Raw genomic sequence first — 22,844 nt, forward strand, 5'->3', positions numbered from 1 at the left:
TGCCTACGTTTAAATTTTCAAAGTTGCACTTAAGCATTTTGGCCAAGCGATAAAAACATTTAAAAATTTCTAATTATAACTACATGAAAACAGTGAACAGTACACATTGTTCTGAACCAAATGAAAAGATGAAGTACGTAGTATAACTGATAAATAGAATGTCATTTTTTGACAGTCTTATATTTCAGTGCACAATAAAAGGATCCATTATTTCATGGGGGATGGATAAACATTTGTCCCAATGAGATTCACAGCTGAATATAAAACAATTTATTGCAAAAAAAATATTTGCTTTAATAACAATTCGAGTTCATTTGCATAACAAGTTTATGGTGCCACTGAGAGTTTCATTCTCTAAAAATACAAAAAAAAAAAAAAAAATAACAGAAAAATCAAATCATGAGTTTCTAAAAAATTGAAGCAACACATGAATTTGAACCCTCAGCCTCAAATAGAATAAAAGGTAAAATGGTAAACAAAAATTGGAAGGCATTTGGTAGAATTTTTATTTGTACAGAAGTTTTTTATTTTCTATAAATATTTTACTTTAGCTAATACATCGAAGATTGAAATCCCACTCCCTTTTCTGATTTCATTCTTCTCAATTAATCCTTTGGAAAAATAAAAGCTTTTAAAATTAATCTAATCAATGAAGTAAAAATGAATAATTTAAAGATGTTTGTGAATATGAATAAGGAAAAACTACTATTTTCAGTTTTATTGTACAATCTTTTAGGAAGTGAAATTAGCAGTTCTGAAGCAAAAACTTGTACACAATAATGTTTCACTGTTATGCATGAAATAGAACATAGATGGAATTAAACAGCAAGTCATCTCAAATTTTAAAAGCTGCCAGCTCATGTCACAAACACAAAATTAAACCTGGAAAATAAATAAATAAATAAATGACACAAAAGAATTTAAAATAAAAATCACTTCAGTGTGAATAATAAAACATTTATATAGGTCTACAACACACAGAAAAAAAGATGCCTACACTTATATAACATGCAAAAATTAAAAAAATAGACAATATTTGGAAGGGGACCTGAAATAGTGCGTCTTTAGGGACTCATTATGTTCAGAAACCCAGTCTTTTCCATGCATCCTGCATCTTTTATGTGATATAGTGCATTAGCAACGTCCCAGTAATTTGGGCCCATAATGATACCGTCCTTTCAAGATTTTTCTGCTGACTTATTGATATTTGGTCTCAGTTCTTCTGAATTGTTTTAAAACCAGATGGAAGCAAACTACCAACACTGTGGTTGGCATACTTCTGACTTCGAGAGGTTAAAATTATAGAACTGTTTTAATAACACTGTCATCCTACATTAAAAGCAAAGAGGCTGCCCATTTATTTATTTAAATGCATTTAATTTTGATATGAAGATTACTTTTCTTTCAGTTAGTTACTATCCAAGTACAGAGACTTGGTTAATCTTGCAAAGTTACAGATCATTACTACGTATTCCTCAAGAACTACCCCCAATTTTCAAGTACTTTTCAGGATCTCTAGTTGGGGAAATCAAATCCAAGGACTATGAGAGCGTTGAGATAAGGAGAAGCACTTTTAAAAACATGGGAAATGTTACCAAGAATAATTTGAAAAATATATATATATATATATATAATATATATATATATTAAAAATAGAAGATAAAAGTGCTAGTCCCACCTCTTAACAAAACTATCTGCACTATGGATGCTGTGGGGTCATTCCACGAAAAAAGACATTTTGTCCTGCACATAACATCTATATTTTGTTTCAAAACATGTAATAAGTTGATTTCTTTTGCCTAAGAAATGACACGTGTGTGTGGGGGGGTTTCTTAGGTAAAAAATCTTTTTTTGTTGTTTTTAAAATATTACTTTTGGCGTAAAACAGAGTTGACACATGTGGGACAAAATATCGGATTTCCTGTGTCATGGCACACTGTATCTTTTTGAAATTATCGCTAGAAAGTAATTAGTAGGAAAGCAAAGTATATATGTAATACACTTGCAACAACAGAATCAAAGAATATATTGCTAGAATCAAGAGCTCTGAAGCCGATGTCCAAAAATGTGTCCCACACATGACAAGTAAGCTTCATTCAAAAAATACCAATTAAAAAATAAATTAGAAAAAATACTTTTGCCTTGAAAATCACACAAGTCAAGTACTTTCACTGCGTCAACAAATTTGTAACTGTCAACCCTTATTAGTTTGTGTATAGACAGGGTTCGTACTCCATTTGGATGAAACTTTTCCAAGACTTTTTCATGACTTCAATGAAAATTTTCATGATCTCGTTACACACTATTTAATCTCAAACTTGCTAATTTTTAGAAATGAGTATAAGCAAAACTTCTGCATGAATGCCACAGACTCATTGAAGCACTTACTCGTAATGGACAAAATGTAAATGTACACATAAAAAACTAAACTATTCTTATTTGTCTTCATCATATAAATTGAAGTAAAGTAAAAATGCAGTGAAACGAATATGATGATGCTTAAGGCTCTTCTATACCGTCCATCTTGGATTTCGACGCTAATGCTTTCTCTACGGGAAAATCTGCTACCTATGCAAAGCATAACACGAGAAATTACTGGAATATTTTCATGCGGTTTGTTTTAAACGATGGCTATGACACAGAACTAGATATGCGCTTTTTTATTTTTTCTGTAATTATTTTGAAATTTTTTTAATAGCATTTTAAAACTTTAAACGACTATTTTAACACGTTTGAAAAATGATATGGAAAAACTGAAAAAGGAGCGCAAGAGATTGAACTTTTCTCTTTAAAAACATATTTTGAGTTTGTTTCTGAGACAATTTGTTCTATTGATATTCTCCACGGAGTAAAGCCTTGTTTTCGAAAAATTGTGAAAAACTGCGAAAAACACGCCTTTCACCAGACCACACCCATTTCCTCCCACTTTGAGCTTTGAGGGACCACTTCCTCTTCTCCCCCCAGGGTCTTCAGGGTCTTGTCTGCTGCTTCTCCGTTCCTCTGCTCTACCTCAATGACGGGCAATAAATTACTGACTAATGACCATTCATTCCTTGTCGTTTTGTGTGTTGGTCTTGTATCTGTGTGACATCGACGAAATTCGTTCTAAAAAGAACAGTTTTTTTCTTCTTTCGAGTTCTATGCGATAAGTTTTTGAAATTATTTAGGTGATATATTTTTCAATACTGTTTTAATATAAGTACCCCCCCCCCGTTTAAATGTGGAAGTTATTTTGTTTGAAAAATCAGTGAAAATTACCGCATTTTATAATGGGGAAAAAAATTCGAAATGCCATTTTTATTTATGTATTTCTTTATTAAATTAATAATTAAAAAAAATACCACCAAGTACAGTGATTGCGATTTATATCTCGATGTGAAATTTGCAAAAATATAAACCAATTCACATAAAATACACTAGCCACATTAGGGGAAGTGGCGAGTAAATCATGAAATTTCCCTCTCCTGAATGTATGTGCAAGTAGAACGAGATTAATCTGGCGATTATACATATTCCGCAGAGATTATTCAAAATGGAGTTGTTTCCTTCAGTCAAAAGTACTAATTTTTAGTCATTGAAATTGATAGAATAAGCAAAAAAAAAAAAAAAAAAGAAATAACATGAAGCGAGAAAAAAACTTTCATTTTCCAGACGCTTATTTTTTAATCAATTTTTTAACATGTCCGATTTTGAAAATAAGACGTGGTCTTTATGACGTCACAAATGATGTACTTAGGCGCATCTGTGTACTGCGTTTTCACGTTATTGTAATCAAGAAGCGAATTAAATATTGCGCTCTACGCTTGTTATCAACCATATCGTTGCCATTACACTTGAGTAAAAATGCGAATTAAATATTAAGCTCTACGAATGGCAACAGTGAATGGCATTTCATCATTTGTGATGTCATCGGCAGAAGCCGTAAATAATAAAAGCGCACCGATTAAAATAAATTTTTAAAATTATTAAAATTAGTCAAATTATTTAAAAAACGGCCAGATCGTATTGCCAACTCCAGAGCTCGAATACGCTACCTTGCGGTGATTAAACAATACTAAAGAAAAGGGTAAAACATTCCATTCCACGTGTTTTCTTTGGGGTAAATAACAGGCTTCAGACAGTTTGTGGTGTAATGTAATTTCAGAAGAATAGAAAAGAAAGCTTCCCACAAACACGATCAAAAATTACTGTCATTTACTAAGCGTCAAAGCAGGGGAAATAGTCTTTACTAATAATAAAGCTGAAAGTCTGTCTGGATGTCTGGGGGATGCTGGTTGTCTGGATCTCTGTGACGTGCATAGCGCCTAGACCGTTCCGCTGATTTTCAGGAAATTTGGCACAAAGTTAGTTTGTAGCGTGGGGTGTGCACCTCGAAGCAATTTTTCGAAAATTCGATTTTTTCCTTTTTCTATTCCAATTTTAAGAACATTTTCACGAGCAAAATTATCATACGATCAACGAGTAAATTACCAAGTTATCATAACGTGGAACAGTAACATGGTGTAAGCCAATTGGTGAAAAATTCACCATACATTTTTTGTAATTATACAGGCGAACCATAAGACCTTTTAATTTTCTACTACGGGCAAAGCCGTGTGGGTACTACTAGTATTTAATGTTTATCAACTATATTCCTTGACTCCTAGTGGTGAATATAATAAAAGTCCATAGCTTTACTAAAAATCAAGTCAATTTGTAAAGAAAAAATATTTTGCTTGACAATGTTCCAGAACTAGCAATATTAATTAAAAATAATCATCTCTTTCTGGAAGGATCAGATATATCACACACAACGATGCCTTTGAAAATGAAGTTTAGTGAAACAGTTGGTAATAATTCTCTGAAAGTCATAGCAGAATGAGTCTGAATAGGTTATCTTACAAGAAAATGTTTTTCTTTAGAATATTGGCTTAGTTTGCTTTTTGATATGGAGGCTTTGTGTGCTGTGCATTTACTTTCAGATCTTTAATTTTTAAGACTTTGACATTATCTAGAATTCTAAATATGTAATTAAATTTGAAGTTCCGTTTTGTTTAGGTAAAAATTAAATAGTTAATAATATAAACTTTTTTTTAATAGAATTAATACTATTATCTAATATACATTTTCCAAGGTAAGAAATGAAAGTAATGTACAATAATCCTAATTTATTGCAATATCCACGAAGAATAGGAAATTATGTGAATAAACTAGTAAATTTGACAAACATTACATAATGCATCATATTTACCAAGTCTATTGAAAATTATGAATAATCGTCGCTAGTTATATATAATCAACAGTTTGTTTCCGTTACACACCACATGTAAATAAATAAGTAAATAAATAAATATATATATATATATATATATATATATATATATATATAAAGAATATGTGTGTATATGTGTATATGTATGATCCCTATACAAATCCACACTTTTCGTCGGATCTGGACCAAATTTGGCCAGAAGGTACTTGGGCACCAGAGTAGGAATGTAGGGGGTTGAAAAAGGAACTAGGCATCAAGGAAGGTCAAATGAAAACAATTAGCAATCGTGATTGCTCAAAAAACGCCAAATGTGTCGCAAAGTTGGCGACAAAACTTGGTGACCAAAAGCTTGGCGAGAAATTGCCAAATGTTTGTATAAATTATAACACTACTTGAGTTTGCATTGAATTAACATTGACTCCCTCCCCCCCCCCAAAAAAAAAGGTGTAAATGACCCCTTTCGGAACATCTGAATGAAACCAAAATGGGAGGTGCACAACTAGACCCCACTAGGAGTCTACGTACCAAATTTCAACTTTCTAGGACATACCGTTCTTGAGTTATGTGACATACATACGCACTTACGAACATACGGACGTCACGCGAATTGTCGTTGTAATTAACTCGGGGAATGTCAAAATGGATATTTCGGGTGTTTAGGCACATATTCGTGTGTGGTTGGGTTGGAAAAAAAACTCAATATTCATTCGTGGGTGAGCAAAATGGAAATTAAGTCCGAATTTTGAGATAATTTTTTTTCATGAATACAATACTTCCTTTTTTGTAAGTAAAAAAGCTTTAAAATCACCAGGAAAAAATTTAAAATCACTGCTAAGCCTAATGGAACAGAAATTTTAAATCAGAAAATTATCGTTTGCGCAATCTCATTTTAAAGTAGCGTTTAGAAGGTTGCCAGTTTTTTTTCTCTTTTGTGACTAAATAAAATTTTGTTTTCGTTTTGAGGTAAAATTTTCCCCTTTTGATTATTATTTGGCGATTTTTCTTTCTTTTTTTTTTCAGGATTTTAGTTGTATTTATGGAGGGTTGCGTTTAATTTTTATCGGGAACTTTTGATTTGCCATTTTCTTTCTTTGAGAATGATTATTTCCACACAAAAAATTGCAGATATTCCTGTGAGAGGGGCCACCAAATTTTGCCAGGGCCTGGGCATCACTTTGGGCTGAGCGGGCCCCATAGGATACTGGATATAATGAAAAGTTCTTTTTTTTTCCTTCTTTGGTTGGAGAGATTCCCCCCATTTGGAACATTTTTGATTGGTAGTGAAAGGCGCCTTTTTGACTCTGGCGCCGTAGTGCGCCTCACGACCTCGCACATAAGGACGGCGCGGCCATGGATCTACTATCTTAATTCACAATGGTTTTTTTCGAACTCTTTTAATGTTTCATTTAAATAAAGTTTTTTTTTTTTTTACAATATCAATTTATCAGTCATTATAAATGTGAAAAAAAAGGAAAGAAGGAGACTGCGAACAAGAAAGTTCACTATGGCAATACTGTCATCAGCCAGTATCTATCTTTTCCCCAGATAATTGTTTTTTTAAATTTTCATATTATTTTGTGTTCCTCCTATACTCAAGATGGAAAGGGATCACATTTGATTAATCCAATTATATATATATATATATATATATATATATATATATATATATATATATTCAAATTCATGCATTTTTTCCTCCCCTGTGACTTTAGAGCCACAGGTGAAAGTATTTTTTCTAAGAATCAACGAAGTCATGACGAATGCAGCACCTCGTATCAAAATGCTTCTCCTTTGAAGATTGTACATATTTCAAGAATTATCATTACTTTTATTTTCGTCTTGATCATTTGCGCATGCTCACAATCAAAGAACTCTATTCACAATTTACAATGCATTTTCCGAACTCTTTTGATGCTACATAAAGTCGATTTTTGCAGAGCGAATTTGTCTATCTTCGCAACTGCGTGAAAAAGAAATGAGACTGCGAACAAGGAAAGTTGAGTGTGGTGATACAGCCATCAGCAAGTAATTTAGTACCTCACAACCTTTTTTCTTCGATCAATGTTTTTGGAATTTTCATATTATTTTGTTTTTCTCCAATACATAAGGTGGAACAGGATCATATTTGATTCATTCAATTTCATGTATAAAGTGATGCTTTTCCGCCAGATAGCTATTTAAAACCCCAAGTGGAAGTATTTTTTCAAAGAATCAAGAAAGCAATGACGCATGCAGCACTTCATATCAAAATAATTCTCGATAGTACAAGAAGTATCATTAGTTGAACTTTCGTCTTGATCATTTGCGCATGCTCACAATCAAAGAACTCTATTCACAATTTACAATGCATTTTTCGAACTCTTTTGATGTTACATAAAGTCGATTTTTGCAAAGCGAATGTCTATCTTCGCAACTGCATGAAAAAGAAATGAGACTGCGAACACGGAAAGTTGAGTGTGGTAATACAGCCATCAGCAATTAATTTAGTATCTCACAACCTTTTTTCTCCGATCAATGTTTTTTGAATTTTCATATTATTTTGTTTTCCTCCAATACTCAAGGTGGAACAGGATCATATTTGATTCATTCAATTTCATGTATAAAGTGATGCTTTTCCGCCAGATAGCTATTTAAAACCCCAAGTTTTCAAAGAATCAAGAAAGCAATGACGCCTGCAGCACTTCATATCAAAATAATTCTCGATATAGTACAAGAAGTATCATTAGTTGAGCTTTCGTCTTGATCATTTGCGCATGCTCACAATCGAGGAACTTTATTCACAATTTACAATGCATTTTCCGAACTCTTTTGATGTTACATAAAGTTTATTTTTGGAATGCGAATTTGTCAATCATCGTGACTGCATGAAAAAGAAATGAGACTGCGAACATGAAAGCTGAGTACGGTGATACTGTCATCAGCAAGTATGATTTAGTACATCAACAGGGGCGGATCCAGAAATTTTTGTAAGGGGGGTCTAGTTTCAATGGATATCGTTATTATTCCTACGTAAAAAAGTAGCGGTTAATCAGGGTTGCCTATCATTCCATGCAGGAGAGCGTACCGCCTCATATGCTACGGAGTACTCCCCCCCCCCAAGTCAAAACCCATTCAAATTACCTCCCCTCCCCCTAAATTTTCAATGCCACAGCCTGAGCCATGGATCATATTCCCTTAAACGTTCATCAAAAGTCACATTTCTTTCGGCAGATATGCTGGTCATGTCACCATAAGCTTTGATTATATGAGAAAACATCTATAAATAGTAGGAAAAGGCACACATGACACGCACAACATGTGGTTTGAGGGGGAGGAGAACTGGGAAAAAAGTTAAGCTCATTAGAGAACTTTGCGCTTTTGAAAATGAACAAAGAAATCAAAATAGCAATACCTCAGTAAACAAATCCAGTCAATTCTTTGAATTATGACGTGCTAAAAAGAACTACCTTACAGAACCGAGCAAAAAAAAAAAAAAAAAAATGTTGACATTTATTCCATGTACTATTTTTTCGGATGTAAAAAATTGAAGTTTAATAATAATCATAATGACATTCTTCTCACAGGGGGTGAGCTGACCCTTTGACCCTTACTTGAATTTCAGCATGAATTTCTATTTTAGTCACCCCTGAAAGAATTTTTAATACTGCATTCAGGTACATACAAGTTAATTATTGCATTGTTTTTTGCGGCTGGATGTGCGTAAGTATCTCTCATAAGTTATAACTCAAAAATGGTAACCTGTAGAAGGTTAAAATTTCGTATGTGGGGTCTGCGTACGTTCCAGTTGTGCTATTCCCTTTTTGTTTTCAATCGGGTGTTCTAAAAGGCCTATTTACTCATTTTTTGTGGCTATCAATTACTTATTTCAATGCAAAACTTTATTGCATCTGAGACTGATCATTTGGGGATACATTGCCGAATTGGAGACCTACTTGGAAACAAATATGAGATGGCGAAACCGATTTTTGTGATTTTGTTATAGATTCCCGTTGAACCGACGGTAATTTTTAATTTTTCGATTTTTTTTTTTTTTGCCATCGGCCATCGACATCGGCCATCGGTCATTTTGAGAAAAACAATCGGCCAAAAATCGACATCGGCCCATCGGCCAAAAATTGCCATCGGTCGAGCCCTAGTATAAAGTGATGCTTTTTTTCACCCAAATGGCTCTTTAAAACACTAATTGAAAGTATTTTTTCAAAGAATCCAGAAAGCAATGACGCCAGCAGCACTTCATATCAAAAACATTCTCGATATTTCAAGAAGTATCATTAGTTGAACCTTCGTCTTGATCATTTGCGCATGCTCACAGTCAAAGAACTCTATTCACAATTTACAATGCATTTTCCGAAATCTTTTCATGTTACATAAAGTTTATTTTTGCAATCCGAATTTGTCAATCATCGTGACTGCATGAAAAGAAATGAGACTGCAAACAAGAAGGTTCAGTATGGTGATACTGTCACAGTAATTTAGGGCCACAGTACTCTTTTTCCTTGATCATTTTTTTTTTTTTTTGAATTTTCATATTATTTTGTTTGCCTCCAATACTCAAGATGGAACGATATCAATTCATTTGATTTCATGTATAATTTTTTCTCACCTTTTGCACTTTGTTTCCCCACTTTGGATAAACAAGTCTTCTCGTTTGCGTACAGCAAATGAGACTGGGAACAAGAAAGTTCCTCATAGTGATAATTACTTCGGCACATAAATTGAGTGCCTCACTGTCTCCCCTTTCGAATAATGCTTATTTAATTTTGTGTCTTTTGCAATCTATTTGTTCCTATAATTCTCGAGATTGAACATGATCATACATTTGATTCATTGAATCGATGCATTTTTTTTTTCTCATATGACAGTTTTGAACTCTAAACGAAAATTTTTTTCGAAAATATTAACAAAACCATGTTCTTTCCCTTTTCTTTAGGAAAATCTTTTTTCTCGTTTCATGATTGATGGCAATCTTTTTACAATAGCGTAGTTGTTGGTACACGTAAATATTTTTCGAGACGCTTTCATGATAGATAACGTTTTTCATTTGTATACTGTGCTACTCATATTGTTTAACGCCACTCTATTTTCATAAGGAGTTTTATTAATTTCCTACTATGTGAACAAAATGTTTAAATAACAGAGAGTGTCAAACTGAAAGAAAAAAACATTCTTTGCCTCAAGATCAAGAAATCAAATTTTTACGATACGGAAATTCCTAAATACCACTTGCTGACTATTTTAAACCACTGTACGTTTTCTTACACTTTATTCATTCTTTCGAAGTATATTTAAACCATTAGAGTTCAATTACTTACGTTTTATTATATGCATTGGTAAAATTTGTGAACATATAATTTTTATTCTTTTAACAATACGCTCAATGAATTGAAATTATCTTAAAATGTTGATGAATAGGCACATCGACGAAAGTTTGAATTGAAGTAGGCTTTTATCCAAGAAAAACAACAGTAAAATTCCCAATTTGCATTCAGAGCGTGATAAAGGGCTTTTGTACGCAGTAACATGACTTTTCTCAGATTTAAATCAAGCGTTGATTCTGCATGCAACTGTCAAAAATACTAAGCTCTGCAATAATCTGCTTTTAGTATTACTGAGAGGTGTCATTTCATTCTAATTATTTAGTACACGTGTATAAAAAATGAAAACCTTAGTGGGTATTTATCAGTGGCGCACACAAGGGTCCAGGGGGTCAGGACCCCTCCCATAGGTCTTGCTTTTTCCCCCGATTGATTACGATTCTATATTTTGTGCGTGAAATAATTTCAAACAAAGGTAACAATAACTTCTGTTTTAATAAGTGAAAAAATAAAACCCTCATGTTAAGAGATTTTTTAAAATAACGTGCACTTAGCCTATGAGAAGAAGAATGGGGATTATAAATGAATACACAGTAATAACTATGTTTTTAGTTTTGTGATTACAAATTGAAATGAGATCCTTTGAACTTGAATTCATTTTTTAATTATGAGAAAAATAAAAGCGTAAATTATTTAACTTCTGGTTATTTCTTTACTTAATGCTAATATTTATTCATTAGCTTATTTTTTACTGTTTTTTGTTCTCGGGAATCGATAAAATCAAGTCAATATGTTTGACGGCGTAATAATGGAATGAGACTTTCGACCTTGAACCCTCCCTCCCTCCCTTTAAAAAATTCCCGTGCGCCACAGGTAATATGGTATCCTTCTGATCACTAAAAAGACAACAGCATTTTTTTTCTCTTCCTGTTTTCTATCGTGCCAACATGCAGATTCGTCAGTTTCTTTCTTTCCTCTTTTGATGCGCAGAAAATTCATAGACAAAACAAAAGCATAATTTTCTAATTAAAAACTGCACAGAAAATCCTTGTACAGGGCGTGAGTGTTTTCGAAAGATTTACTCTTTATGCTTTTTTTATTAATTGTAACATTCATCAAACTAGCAATCAGCAAACCTAACTACACAACTACCAAATGTTTTTATTTTATGCTCACACCGACATCCGCAGAAATTCTTCGACATTTTTCTATGATTGTTTTGCTTTTCTTTTCAAGAATAGTTTCAGAAATTTCTGTAAAAAGCAAAGCATTCTTTTATCGATAAAGTTATAAAGATCATCAGTGTTCCGTTCGCCCCCTCCCCCTCAATTATATATTGAAAAATACATAAATGAATGTACTGAACGAATAAATATAAAACAAATAAAAAAAAATGAAGATTATGCCGCCCATGATTTGCAAAACAAATACAGAATTCGATTCGAAGAGTAAATGTAAAGAATTGTCCCGCGATTCCAAAGTTTTCAAGTAAAAGTGAGAAGGGTGGTAGAATAGAATAGGAGAATTGGATTCTTTTTTCTTTATCCTCATACTCGTCAGTTCTTTCCGCTACGCCGATCTGTTGTCGTGGTGGGAAACAGGCCGGAGGGGGGGGGGGACATGTTTTGGAACTAGCTCTCTGCCCTCGTCCGACCGCAAAAGGAGTACCGATGGGGACAGCTTAGATTTACGACTGTCCTTTCAACAACTCAGTGATTGACGTTGTCCATCATGAAATCTGACCAATTAGCAGTGCAAAAAAAATCGAGTTAGACCCTCCCAGATACACCCCTTGTGTTGCCACAGATTTCGTGTTTTCGTCGAATCTGATTTTACGGAGAGGTTTAGAAGAGCCTTAAGAGTCAGATATTTGTTTTATAAACAGGCAGAATGATATTGAATGGGACAAAGGTTGAACGAGTCATCACAATGTTTCAATAAATTTGCTTCAAAAGTTGCCTTTTAGTGTCAACAATGCATTTAATTATCCATGTAACTTGATAGTATTTTGGTTCTTTAAAATAAAGCCATATAGTTTAGTTTTTTATGATTCTGAACCAGATCTTTTTTGATAGAACCATTCAGTAATGAATTAATCTTCCGATTCAAAAGTATACTTGTTTACTTATTTGCACATTTTCAAATGCATATAAATTGATAGGTTCAGAAATTCCAAAATGTTTGATTCTTGACATTGAACGTATAGCAGTGGGGAGCTTTACCTAAAAAAAGTCAAATGGCTCGAGTCTAAAAGCCATTACTCCAAAAGCACGTTGAAAACAAAACAAGCCCATGGCGGAAAATCGAGTGACTGTCAATGTAAATTCATGGTAGTATTAGTTTTGCTGGTCGTATGTTGGGCATGAATGTTTTAGAGTATAAGAATTCCTCTTTTTCTGTATTCTTTCGTCTGACTAAAAATCTTTATTTTCTAAAACCTACAACAAATTAAGATAAACTCGGATACATTTAATAATAAAGTTCTTACGAGTGATGAAATCAAACTGCTTTTTAAGTGATGTCCAAGCAGTAAAATCACCTCGCAAAAAAAGGCAAGCGGCTACGAAAAAAGTGGATGCAATGAGATTTAACGATTCAGATTTGATTTTGGGATCGTTCAGTTTTCCACTTTTAATGGCTTTCATGTGCTATCAAAATCACTCAAGATTTCTAATGCTCCTTTAGTTACTGTTACTTTCTCTTTGTCCAAGACATTTTTCCATGACTGGAAATAAATTTCCATGACTTTTCCAGGTCTGAAATTCGCTTATTTTTTTTCTATGACTTTCCAGGATTTCTATGAACCGTACGAACCCTGTATAGATGAAATTATAAACAATATTTAGTCCAAATTGTCCCACACATGACCGTGGAATCACCCTGTAGTGCATTTTTTATTTTTGAAAGTAGGTAGGGGTGATAGTAGACTCAAGAAAAACTTTCTGATGATGGTGGGAATTTTTTGAAGTCTATGAGGAAACTCACTCCCCCCCCCTCCCCTTAAAACTCTTCAAATATGCAAACAAAAGTCATTGACATCATTAAGGAAGAAAAAGCATTTTAAAAGGGTTTTTTTTTTTTTTTTTTTTTTTAAATATTTTGTTTTAGAATGTATTGCTTTCCCGAAATTTTCAGTAACAGCAACCTACAATTTTCAAAAATTTCGGATTACTAACACCCCTGAAAGGGGGTGCTATGTATACTTTTATCATCGACTTCAAATAAAAACAATTTAAACTATCGGATAAACTAGAGCAAATAATTTCCGTTTATTAAATGAGCGAGCATTCAGCACAATTTTGGTGGGATTATAACTTTCTTTTTCTTTCTCTCTATTTTTAAGCAGTTACAAAATTTTCAATTTGTAAGTTAGACCAAAGAAATATGATGGGGGCAGTATGAACGAAACATCTGAAGCAGATGTAAATAGTTCATACGTACTCCATCCTATTAAGATTACTCTCACAATATTATGAGTTATTAAAGCTTTGCAAACATTTTAAATTATTACACCAAACAGGTTGAGGCCACTAGACAACCTCTATTAACAGCTACATGGGGTTCGGAGATGGACCTCGAATCTTACCAAATTTGCCACCTAATTTCATTCCATAGAACAAGGGTTCTCAAGGGGGCATGCCCCCTTGACTGAAGTGAAAGAATTTTAGGGCAGGAGAAAGTTCCAAAATTCTCAAGATGGAATCATTCAAAAAAAAAAGTTCATGACCCAAATTTCATTTCCAACAAAATAAAAGGATTAAATATGGAACCTTATCTTAATATATAAAAATCTACTGTGCGGACGTTTGTCACCATAAGGCTTTTAAACAGCTGGACCGATTTTGATAAAAAATTTTGTGTGTAATTAAGTTGTGGCAAGCATGGTTTCGAAGCGCAATGGATCGAATAGGAAACGTTTTTGTTAATTAATTAATTTAAACATTGGATGGTTATATCTCCCAAATGATTAATATTTATTTTAACCTATTGTTGAGCGAGAACTGAAATAAATATTTAACCCGTTGCCAAAGGACAATAAGAAAGCCAGCTTTGCTTTTTATAATGAAATTTCCTACTGTGATATGTCAATTGAGAGTAGGTAAAACGTAGAAAGAGAGAGTGAAGCCTTCACTTCTCTTGAAAGCAACGATTTTAGGTCCCGTGAAGTAAAGTACTGTAAGGTTCACGCAAAACGTGTGTTCTGTCGTCGTAGTTGAACCATGTGACCAGATCGGTGCTTTAGGTTTTCCTAACCAAATGATCAGAAAGTACCGTACCTAGCAACATTTGTTTCTCAGCTTAAATTCATCTGTGTTTTGGCACCAATATCAAGAATACTTTAAGGATTATCAAATTAATCAGTACGTTATTAAAAGAAAAGATGATGGAATTTAAAGACAAAACAAATTTTATTTTCGTCCAGATAAATTACAACAGGATAGTTCTGTACACAAAAGATCAGTGCAGTGGAAGATCTTTCTCTTTGGCGGAAAGAACAAATTAGGCAATATATGAAGCTTAAAAAGGGGGTTTACGTTCAAAAGATTGGACCGCTAATCGGTCGGAGTTGACTTCTCTCAATTATCGGCTGAATTAAAGTAACGTGGTGCAGTGGCGACCTTGGCTATAAACAATAGAGTTCCAGAATCATTTGTTTACATTTTAAAGCTACTGTTAATGTAATTTATTGCAGTTTTTGTTTATTTGGCAAAATATTTCAAATTGCAAAGAATTGTTTTTCGTTTTTAAAGTATGTTTAGTTGAAGAATAAGTTGAAGAATGTGTGAGGGATGAGTAATTTTTACTTATTCAGAAAACTGTTTTTACCTTTATAATTTTTCTAAACGATATTCTTTCCATTGTTTTATCCTTTTTCATATGGGGGATTTTGCAGCGGGATTTCCCGTTTGTTCTAGATGGGTAGTTAGATTTTTACACTTAATATCTGAGGACGCTTTTTATCCTTTGGGTACGGCGGAAGGAACAAACCATCAAGTACGGGAGAAAAAATAGTTAATAAAACATTTGCTCAGTGAGCATTAGATAAATCAAGTTGTAATAAATATACGCATTCTGACACCACAGCAGCTTAAAACATTTTTTTTTACTTATTTTTTTTCAACAGAACGGTTCAAACACTTGATAGTTTATTGATTTTTTTTTATATTTTCAATTTACAAAGTTTGAACAGAACAACGTCTGTCGGGTCCTCTAGTACTTAATATATAAATGAACTAACTGAATAATTATGAAAAATACTTGAGAAATAAAACTATTCTAAATTATTTCCCTTTATTCACAAATAATTAACATTTTATCATTTAATAATGAGAAGATAGATAATTCCTAAAATAACTAAGATAAAAAAATTTAAAAAAAGCTACTTTGTCTAGATTTTTTTCAGATTTCACTTATTTTTAAATTTTTACTTTATTCTGTATCCTTCAATTTCAATTTTTGTTTAAAAAAACAGAAATCCTTCAAAAGATGGAAATCTTTCACCCCTTGGGGTGTGAATGGTACATGATGGAGGTGAAGGGTGGCGGGGTGAATGTACAAAAGCTGAAATAAAACTAAAATGAACTATAATTTGATCAATGTTGTGCTCACATGTACATAGTTTTGTTGGATTGTAAAGTTACAATTGAATTGTAATGTTGTATTTTATGCCCTAAAATATCTATATTTGAATTTACAATAACCAGCTTAATTTAAGCAATTGTAACCAACTTCAGTTTTCAATTCTGATTGTAGGACTTGCCTTGACAGTATATGTTGGTGGTGAGGAGAGGGCAGATATAACTTCAGATCAAAGTTCAAAAGGAGGCACAGAGCCTGAAAGATTGTAAAACCCTGACACAGAAGACACAGAAAAGTAATCATAGAAACAAAGTAAAGAACCCTTTGGAAGATCTGACAAAGACCAAAAAGTCTGCAACTAAACATTGTACAGGTCCTACATATGACCAAGATGACCCAGGTTCAAGCTCTAAACATGGGTGTGGGAATGAATTCACCACCCCCCTCTCATGATGTGTGGCAATACTAAGGCTTGGAACTAAAAGACATAACATACATATGTACAGACATTAGACACCGTGATAAAATGCTTGTCAAGTAAGGCCTTGAGAATTGCCAAAGCAAATTTTTTGGTAACCTGTGCCTCGTACTAACAAAATAGTTACAGACATAAGGGGGGGGGGGGAGATATTCAAAATTAATTTATGGGTGAAACAGTAAATAAGAATATAAATTTGAGTTAAAATTTCAGTAGGAAATTTTACATAAATACAATATTTTGTGCAAAGAAGTAAAACCACTGTTTAATTATTTTAAATACCAAACTTTTTTTACCTGCTTAGAGCTTGAGGTAAACTTGAAATAATTGGACCATAGCCTTGTGCATTATCATATAATTCAAAGAGAGGAGCAGCAACTAGTTTATAGTTCTTGGGTACAGCAAATAGTGCTGAAAGGCCAAATTATTTATTATTCATATGAACACAGCACAAAAAATGTCATAAAACAAATTATTTAAGTAAAACACACCTTTTTCAGGAAGTTGTACCAGATATAACTTTTTATGTTCCTTTGGTTTTGTGATGTGTGGTGGAACATATGGATACTGAAATGAAACAAACATTTAGATTAATTATAGAGCTCATTAATAATGAATTGAAAAAGAGTCAAAATGCCTTGTTTGGTTTTGGACTGTCCAAAACTGGTTTAGGACAGGACAGGTGGTTTTTACCATCCAAAACTATGTAAAAGTGTCCACAACTATGCTAAAGCTAAAGGAGTGTAATCTAATCAATTTGTATTTACTACAATATTTGTAATGCATAAATATAAATATTAATGAGGTTTAATTTTATATATATATATATATATATATATATATATATATATATATATATATATATATATATATATATATATACAGGGGCGGCGTTTCAGCATTTCATTTGGGGGGTCGAGTTTCTTAAATATTAATTACCTCAGTATGGAACAAAACACATATTGGCTAACAGCAAGTAATCATGATATGGGTTTAGAATTAATAAAAATTAATGTTCAAAAGCAATTAAAATTTTTGTGACAAAATTTGTAATTTACTTTACAATATCTTGCCATACAAAGTATCTTGATATTACAGTTTTCATCTTTTAATAAAGTTTTGATGCTTGATCTTTAAAATACGGAAGAACAGGAAATCTGGTTACTAATCCTGCAATGCCCAGTGTCATGCTTTTTATTTAGTAAGCTTTTTTTTTTTTTTTTTTTTTTTCTGAAGCTTAAACATTCCAAAAATTAAGTTTAACTGATTGAAAATGTTTTGATAGAGTAAGGCATTGTTCAAAAACTCTCCACAATACAAACAAAGCGAATAAACATTCAAACGAAGACGTGTTGAAGGACAGTAGCTTTTTCATTATTGAAAGACTCGTTTTCCAAAATCACTGCTTTGAAATTATCGAGGAGAGTCTTTATGGTTTTAAAGACCATCTTGTGTTGTCTCTTGAAGACCCTCTTGTGTCACTTCGAGATTGAATAGTTAAAGGGCCCCCAGGAAAGATATTTGTTGATGTGAGATTTTTTTTCAAAATTAGTATGTATTTTTGAGAAGTATAATATGAAATCATACTATGCATTTATAGCTGAAATGTGTTTCTGGAAAAAGAAAATGGTGGTGAACACTCATTAAATAGACACACTTAAAATATGAGAGTAACAATGAATGAAAAATACCAAGGCATTTATTGTGAAAATCATGCAGCCACACCATTGCACGGGTCTCATAACCATAATTACACAGAGCACACAAGAATGAAATATTTAGCCAATATGAGGAAATTACGTCTTTAGTTAAAATTAACCATGATTCTTCATCAGTTTTTTCTGTTCTGAAAAGGCCGGTAAAGGATTGATGAGTTACTAATAAATCATTCAAAAAACGGAGAACACTCGCTCATGTTTGGAAATGTGTCAAGTTTCATCAATAATTACGGAGAACCAGCAAGATTCTTTTTTCATGAACATTGTTTTGCGATTTACATAAATTGAAGTTGCTCATTTCTATCACTCCTTTCAAAAAATTTGGGGGTGCGACCGCCCCCTCTTGACCCCCCTATTTGCCGCCCCTGTATATATATATATATATATATATATACAGGGGCGGACTGGTCAGGTCGGCTAGTCGGGGATCCCCGACTGGGCCAACCGCCCAGTGGACCACTTCAAGCAGTTTTTTTTATTAAACTTAATACATTTAGATTCACACCTAACATTTTTTAAAGTGTCATTAAAAAATAAATAAATAAAAACATGTAATTCGTTTAATCTATGTAAAAAAAAGTGTTTGGAAACAGGTTTTTTTTTTCCACCCTAAGCAGGGACCAATGTAAATAGCCAAAGTTCACCACGTACGAATGCTTTCCTCTCTTTTATCAACTTTCTCTCTAGTTTTTAGAGCTCTGGGGGCCATGACTCCCACGTTGAGGAAACGGGAGGGGGCCAGAGAAATTGGGGTCCAACGCGGCCTGGAAAAGCGCCCGGGACGAAAAAAGCGGGTTAAAAACTCATATTTACACGTCTCTTAACAAAAATTGAAGGGACCTGCACCATTAGACAAAGCGGCCCCGGCACTGCTATAAATGTATGGATCATGCTTTGGGTGTTGATACATGAGCACGAGCGGGGCATACACAGGGATGGGGGAGGGGAGAGAAGGAACAAATGTTGGCCCGGTTCCGATCTTGAAGAAGGCCCGAGATTTTTTAAACGAGGGGTGAACTATATGTAGGGAAGTAGGGGGTAGACAAGATAGAGAGGAGGCCCGTAAAAGTCATTTGCGACATGCCCCAAAATTTCTGTACACGCCCCTGGTATTCACTGGTTGTGACAGATTCAACTAAATGTTGTCAGTTGGCAAGATATTTCATTGGTCTATTGTAAATTATCGTTATATGAGTATTTTCATCTCCGAATCGCTAAAGTAAGTCTCGACTACGATGAACTGAATCTGAAACAGAACAAAATTTCAACTTCGAGAGAGCTCCTAAACACAGGCGGATTTAGGACTGAGTTCCGGGGTGCTGCGGAGGGCAAGGTTTCTTTCTTTTTTTTTTGAGCTACATTAGTTAAGGAGTAATTTATCAAAAGGGAACATGTCCCATTTTTAGAAAATTCATTTTATGATATTTTCTAAATCTTTCAGATGACCTTTATCAAATCACTTCCTCTCCAGATGTCCGAACGTGGAAAATCCTATTTTATTTAAGGGTAAAGTGGCTCTTTGATCAAAAGGTAACAAATCCGTCCTCTGCACGTTTCATTTTGAACGAAAGGGGACATATCCAGGAAGAATCTGCAGTACGAAGACTTTTAGATCCAAAGAACACATGTCCAAAATCCTCAAACTTTAACCCACTACTTTTAGGTTCATGTACTTCAATAAGAGAATATAAGAAGGTGAAATATTAGAGTTTTGTTGAAATAGGAATTTTCAACATTCGGGTTTTCGTTCAAAAGGGCACATATCCAAAATTAAGATGGCGATATCTACTAGTTTTTTTTTTACAAAAACATTTCTTACTCTGGCCCTTTGATTTGCTGTGCTTTTGTGCTCCATTCTGTACCCAAAGAGGTTCATAAAACTATTTTGCTCTTACCTTAATTCGTTTTTCTCACCTACTGAACATTTTTGGAAAATCGATACGTTCGTTCCCTTTTGATAAATTAGTCCTCGGTTGTAATCAGGGCCAGATTTATGCTTAACGGGATACCTAAGGTGTTTCAGGTATAAGGTCCCTCAGTAGTTTAAAAGTCACCAATGATACTAGCCTTAAGTCGACAGTTGAGGACTTTGATGCAAGAACCTTCAGTTCAAACTTTTTTTTTAATTCATTTTTGCGTGTGGCCGATAGTATAGAGGTTTCGATTGGTGCTTCAACGGGAACCAAATGTAAGATCAGACCTCTGCTTTCTAGTAAATAATGTGGGAAAGATATTAGCCTTTTTACCAGACACTGATGTTATTTGCAAAAATGAGTGAGTCTGGATTTACTTAGTTCTTGGTTCTTGCATCAAGAACCTCAACTTTGTTTTTCAGATTTAAATATTGAAAAATTGCCAGACAAAATCTTCAAACCTTTGCCGTTCCCTTAAAGTCACTAAAGATAGGCTAAAATTTCACATTTTGAAATTTTCGTGGGAGAACTCCGTAACCCTTTTATAAGCACTATAGCCAAAAACTGATTTCAGTTTCAGAAAAAATGCCCTGAGGGAACTAGTGTTTCCCCCAGACCACAAAAGGGGCAGTGCACTTTCAGATAAAAGGGTACTGTTTAGAGAAGTTTTGTAAAACACAAAAGGTGCATCTTTTACTTTTTGGTTTTCTAGGTACATACAATGCTAAAGTGTTTTCCATAGTAATTATTTTCAAAATATTGAAAAGCTGTTTGATCTTTAGTTTTAAAGGTAATGCAAAAATTATTCAGATATATTCTAATCAGATTCTTGTAGATAAGTTATTGAAACGAAAGAGTGACGTTTCAAGGACAGGCTTATGTGAATCTGTACCTTTTGAAAAAAAATTAGCTTTTGTGCAGTTTTGTCTAAACTTTTAAGGGGCAAGGAGGGATGATCAAGTTAAGGCTCAAAAGTTTGCTTAAAAGCGGAAGGGCACAGAGTCCTCCTAAAAAATCTGGGAGGAAGCACTCGAGAAACCTGTCCCCTTTCCTTTTCATATTTTTTACACACATTATAAGATTATGTTTTCAAAATTCCAATGTCGAAAAATTAAGAAGGAGTTGCCGAATTCCCTATAGTAACTAAATGCAGTTTAAAATTGGGTAGAGTTTCAGTTTTTTTCTTCCTTCAGTTTTTTAAATGCTTCCATATTAGACCACGGAGCCTCCTCCTCTCTCAAGTGTGACCAATGATAGTTTTTCGTTTTTTAATAGTTCAAAATCGAAATGTTTTCATAGAGAGCTCCCGATGCTTCCCATTTCCATTAATTTTACCAAGGATAACCTAAAATTGCATTTTTAAAACTTCCTATTTTGGAGAATTTTCCGGAAGAGCCCTCGACATTCCATTGTAAACAAAGATAGCCAAAAATAGACTTCAATTTTGAACAAAAAAAAGTTAAGAGAACAAAATCGTGGCGGAGAACCCTTTCTTTTTCCTGTCTTCAACGTTACCGAAAATTGTAAAATTACACCTTTTGAGATAAACTTTGAAAATATCGCTTGGAAGGGAATAGATCCCCTTCTCCCAATTCATTTCTCCTTATGCCTATACAGATCAACCAATTTCGAAAAATTTCCGGGGGAATATACCCGATTCCTCCATTTCCTCGTGTCCTTCCTATGTTGTCAGTATAGAAGCCTAAAGATGTGCCTTTTCAGACTTATACCATTAGTATCCTTTGAAGGCACATAAAATATGTGTCAGTGTTAGCTTTAATTTACGTTTCTCAATTTTCTTATTTTAGAACTTTAAAACTTGATTAGAAACTTAAAGGGAAATAGGAACTATAGAGGTAGTTTAATGTCTTTGCTCGGCTCGGAAGAATCGAGATCCGGTACTGGTTAATTCAACTTTTTTAATTTACAGAGGTGGGCCAAAATACTCTTTTGCCGACTGGGCCAAAGTGAGCCAGTCCGCCCCTGTATATATAATGAGTATTTGATCATACTTTTGTTCAAACATTTAAAAAATATTTTACTTAAAATAAAATGCCAATAACTCTATCACATAAAAACTTCCTTTTGTAACAGTTGGTAAAGCCATGAAAGGAAATTCATTGCTACCAAGACAACTCATTTCAGTTCCATTTATAACTCAAAGGAATGTTATTAAATGTACAATATTTTTTAAAAAGCTTCATTTTTTAATGGTTTTCGCAAATAAATTTTGCGTGATGTTTTAATGAAAATTATTTTTTAAATCATAGATTAAAGAACAAAAAATTAGTGATTAAACAAAACTTACATTTTAAAATTTGTGCTATTCTTTTTTTAGTTCATATTTTTAATATAATACATTCTGAAACTACAAAAAATTGTTGTTTATTGCATTTAAGTCAATTATTGCACTATATTTTGAACATTTTCTTTCCACACATGCATATATGTCGAAAAATTTGGTTTATGGAAACAAAAAAGGGAAAAACTCATGCATACAAATTGAAATATTTAATGAAGAATTTAATTTCTATGTAACTTGATTAAAATCTGCTGTATATATAAGCTATATATATATATTTACACTTG

General features: G+C 33.4%; 1 protein-coding gene across 1 annotated transcript in view; it reads right to left on the minus strand.

Moving 5' to 3' along the window:
* Positions 1-422: 422 nt before the first annotated feature.
* Positions 423-22,844, minus strand: part of LOC129221975 (cleavage and polyadenylation specificity factor subunit 5-like) — a 46,683-nt gene continuing 24,261 nt past the window's right edge. Inside the window, exons 5-7 of the mRNA XM_054856383.1 lie at positions 17,116-17,191; positions 16,921-17,035; positions 423-882 (exon numbers count right to left, since the gene is read on the minus strand). Of these exons, the coding sequence (XP_054712358.1) occupies positions 858-882; positions 16,921-17,035; positions 17,116-17,191 (216 nt within the window). The 3' untranslated portion in view covers positions 423-857. The remainder of the gene's footprint in view (positions 883-16,920; positions 17,036-17,115; positions 17,192-22,844) is intronic.

The sequence above is a fragment of the Uloborus diversus genome, chromosome 5, assembly GCF_026930045.1.
Source record: "Uloborus diversus isolate 005 chromosome 5, Udiv.v.3.1, whole genome shotgun sequence".
NCBI lineage: Eukaryota > Metazoa > Arthropoda > Arachnida > Araneae > Uloboridae > Uloborus > Uloborus diversus.